At 34.9% G+C, this 4252-nt stretch overlaps 1 protein-coding gene across 1 annotated transcript; it reads left to right on the top strand.

Annotated features, from left to right (window-relative positions):
- Positions 1 to 444: 444 nt before the first annotated feature.
- On the top strand, positions 445 to 3960 carry LOC143611900 (protein LATERAL BRANCHING OXIDOREDUCTASE 1-like). Its single transcript, XM_077086005.1, has 3 exons — positions 445 to 986; positions 2395 to 2722; positions 3515 to 3960. Exons 1-3 carry the CDS (start codon positions 484 to 486, stop codon positions 3821 to 3823), a joined length of 1140 nt encoding a protein of 379 aa, XP_076942120.1. The 5' UTR covers positions 445 to 483; the 3' UTR covers positions 3824 to 3960.
- The last annotated feature ends 292 nt before the right edge of the window (positions 3961 to 4252 follow it).

Raw genomic sequence — 4252 nt, 5'->3', positions numbered from 1 at the left:
GGTTAAATATAAACGAATTCAAATACGAAAAACCCGAGATATTACACCCTGACACCTTCGATCATAAAGAAAGCATCGTCTAAACCCTTTGTTTCGTTTTCCGCCTGTTGGTTCAGATTTTCTTCTTCATCTTTCCGAAATCGGATGGGGCAACTCGAAACAAAGTGCTCCATTTGCAAGTCCAACCCGAATCTCCTACGACCATCACCAAGTGTTGTACTCTTACTGCTTGGAAACAAGGAGACGGGAAGACGTTTTAACTTTACATTGTTTATTGTTTTGTATTTTCACCGATATGTGCATAATATTCATCATAATTAATTAATTATATAATCACATTAAGAAGCAAACCAATAATTTTCCACGCACACATCACAAAAAGACGTCCACATTCATATATGACAAAACACCAACCAAGTGCAGCCAAATTCATACACAAATCCATCTACACCACAACCTTTTATTTAACTCACAAAGTATCCTATGATCACATCTCATCAACAACCATCAGCCATGGGAGACTTTGATCCAGCCTTCATCCAAGAACCCGAACACCGTCCTAAACCCGCAGTCATCGAAGCCGATGGTATCCCACAAATCGACCTCTCACCATACATAACCTCATCTCCAAACACAAACACTGAAGCAATACATGATCTGGTTGATCAAATCCGCGATGCATGCAAAAACTGGGGTTTTTTTCAAGTGATCAACCACGGGGTTCCAATCGAGAGCCGCAGAAAGATACAGTTGGCTGCTAAGAGGTTTTTTGACCAGTCGACTGAGGACAAGAGGCAGGTGAAAAGAGGTGAGAAGAATCCGCTTGGTTATTATGATACTGAGCATACTAAGAATGTTAGAGACTGGAAAGAAGTGTTTGATTTCACCGTGGATGCTCCCGCGGTGATGCCAGTTTCGCATGAGTCTGATGATGAAGAGACTGTAGAGTATGATAATCAATGGCCTCAATATCCTCCAGAATTAAGGTATTTTTATGTGCACCAAATTACGATTCGTTTAAGGTGATCTGGTTCCGGTTCTTCGGGTTTCGAAGTTTTAAATCTTAACCCGAAACCCAATCCAAATCTCTCATGGGTTTTTCTTTACTCGTAACGCAAATAATCAAATAATAAACAAATATAACTTGATAAAACAATTCAAAAGAAGAATAAAACTAACTAACTAACTCGAACCATAATTTTCTTTAATCGGACGTGATTTGGTTGTTCGATTATGGTTGCTAATAGTAATAAACGGAAAACATAAATTAACAATAAACAATCGATCCACAATAGTTGGAATGACAACAATCGATTAGGGTCAGCAACTAATAACTTTAGTGGTTAAGACTAAGCCTATTATACCTAAAAATATATTTAATTTCAAAAGTAAAAGTTTTTTCGGGTTAAACAGAAACATATAAATCGAACCCGAATTACTTCGGTTTAGGTTTGGGTTAGTCTTTTCTCGGGTTTGGGTTTTTCGGTTCGGGTTAGTTCTAGTACGAGTTTTTCATATTAGATTTCGGGTTTCGGTAAAAGTGTCAGCCATGCCTACAACCTTATAAAAGCTTAATAAATCATTCAACGCCCTTATCAATTGCTTTTATCGGTTAACTATGTATAGATAACTATAGTGACAAATGATTAAAGTATTTTATTATTTAGAATATAATTTAACATGACATGAGACCTAACATCTTAATTATAGGTATATGTTAATTATAGATATTGTTATGTGAAAAATATATGGATAAACGTTTAAGTTGTAAAGATTTATATCTCAAGAACGACTTCATCGTAATTTGAAGGATAATATTAAAATTTTCATCTAACACTTCATTCCGATCCCTTTTCTGAAAATGAAGAAGAAATTTAGTGGATTTTTTTTCTATTCTCTGCACATAAAGACTCATATTTGTTACACATTATTTTGCTAGTGTTTGTAAATGATAGAAAGATAAAATAATAAAATAAACAAATACAAAATATAGAGTATTATTTAATTGAAAAGAGTTAAATGCATCGATAATAAATGTTTGTTATTTTAAAGTCTTATTTTATATGATGTGAAAATTTACGAACAGTTCCAAATTCGAACACCAAGACCCGCTATCAGGACACGTACCTCTGTACTATTGTCGTGTATCTATACGAGTCCAATGAGACTATACGACATGTATAGATTCTGACAAGTTGGTGTCTCGGAGAGGGGGTGGTGCATGATTATCACATCCTAAATATATGATTGTGCAAAATTTGTGGATGATTCATTATATGCACATATCATGTGATGGTACCGGAGACAATGTTACATCTACAATTATTGAGTCTTTATTTTATTATAAGTTGAAAACTTTTAATCACCATGTTGTGTGTTTGATTGTAACAAAAGGGAGGCTTGTGAAGAGTATGTTAAAGAAGTGCAAAAACTATCTTTCAAATTATTGGCATTGATCGCTTTGAGCTTGAACCTTCCCGAGGACCGGTTCGAACCATTTTTCAAGGAGCAAACCACTTTCGTCCGGCTCAACCACTACCCGCCTTGTTTCGCACCTGACTTAGCCCTTGGTGTTGGTCGACACAAGGATGCCGGTGCTCTAACCATCTTGGCTCAAGACGATGTAGGCGGTTTAGAAGTTAAACGGAAAACCGATGGAGAGTGGATCTTTGTCAATCCTACACCAAATGCTTTCATTATCAATGTTGGGGACATTATTCAGGTAACAACGTATCAAGATCATTAATTATAATATGTAAAAAGGAAAATCACTTATTATTATTATTGACATACGATGCATACAAATATATGTATCAATACATAGGCGGATATAGGAAATTTTCTCACAAAGATCAAAAATTATTTTACTTGATTATCTTTATATACTCACATGTGTCGATTGAGAATTTAACACTATAACAATACTAAAAAAATTTCATATGGGACGACAGACCTAGGCCGACCCCTGTACCACAAGGGTAGGTCTGCCTAGTATCAATAAAGAATATATGGCCTAAGAGCATTCTCATCCCACTCCTCATCCCTATCTCTATAATTACACTAAAAAACACTATATTTATCTCTCATGTTTAATTAAAAAATATTTTTTATATCTTTATCATTACAGTTTTCTCTCACCTCTACTCACAACCAATCCAACAAATATTAAAAAATAAATAGAGGCAAACAATGTTCCCCAAATTTACAAAAAATCACTATATTTCTCTCTCCACCCTATAATTTACACTCACAATCACTCACAACCCTACCCCATAATCTACAAACTCCCCACACATAATTATAGGGGATGGGATGTGAATGCTCTAAAGCACATAAATATTGAGCCTCGTCTATAAAATATTCAGTATATCTAACAAATTATTATTATTATTATTATTATTATTATTATTATTATTATTTTCTTGGAAAGGCTTCTAAAAACTTACTCTATTTGTTATTCTAGTCTTGGTATTGTGTGGATTAGCATTGAAGATTTACTATTTTTGTTTTATAGGTATGGAGCAATGATGCATATGAGAGTGTTGAGCATAGGGTGAGAGTGAACTCCACAAGAGAGAGGTTTTCAATCCCTTTTTTTATGAATCCTGCACACTATACAGTGGTGGAGCCGCTAACAGAGTTGACGAATGAGCAAAATCCGGCCAAATACAAAGCTTATAACTGGGGCAAGTTCTTTGTGATGAGGAAGTATAGTAATTTCAAGAAACTTGATGTCGAAAACATACAGATTTATCATTTTAAAAAATCAGATGAGCGGAAAATCGACGATGTTGTTTCTCGTATAGAGAATGTTGTTATATAAGTAAGAAAACTTTGTGTTATCATGTTGAAAAGATGACGTGGACCCTGTGTTGTTGTAATGACATCTAGGATCCAAGATTTGGGTCACTAATAAAAAGATGTTATATGGTTTGTTTTAATAAAAAGATTATAATAAAAGGGCCTATCTAAGCCCTATGGTTGTAAAGCTACAGCTCGAAAGCCGGCCATACCTTCTATGTTTTTAGTAAAGGGCCTTTTCAATAAGGTTCGCGCTAGGCGCTCACGTTTTTTGGCTTCCCTAAAATAGCAGATTTTTCAGTTGGTAAAGACCCACCCCTTGTTTCAGACAGAATGAGTCCCCGGGACCCCGGGACTGAATAGATTATAGCATCATTTTCTTTCAAAGATATGAAATCACCTAGGGAAACTTGAAAAGAAGTAATGCTGACTATTACAACTTTTTTTTTTT

The sequence above is a fragment of the Bidens hawaiensis genome, unplaced genomic scaffold (genome assembly GCF_021521415.1).
Source record: "Bidens hawaiensis isolate Kalapana, Puna unplaced genomic scaffold, B.hawaiensis_p1.1 tig00032476_1, whole genome shotgun sequence".
NCBI lineage: Eukaryota > Viridiplantae > Streptophyta > Magnoliopsida > Asterales > Asteraceae > Bidens > Bidens hawaiensis.
The sequence above is the reverse complement of the archived record's forward strand: the minus strand, read 5'-3'. Positions and strand labels throughout refer to the sequence as shown.

Coding starts and splice junctions, on each gene's coding strand:
- LOC143611900 (XM_077086005.1), top strand. CDS start 484: ATGATCACATCTCATCAACAACCATCAGCCATGGGAGACTTTGATCCA. Junction 987..2,394: donor CAATATCCTCCAGAATTAAG/GTATTTTTATGT, acceptor TTGTAACAAAAG/GGAGGCTTGTGAAGAGTATG. Junction 2,723..3,514: donor ATGTTGGGGACATTATTCAG/GTAACAACGTAT, acceptor TTTGTTTTATAG/GTATGGAGCAATGATGCATA.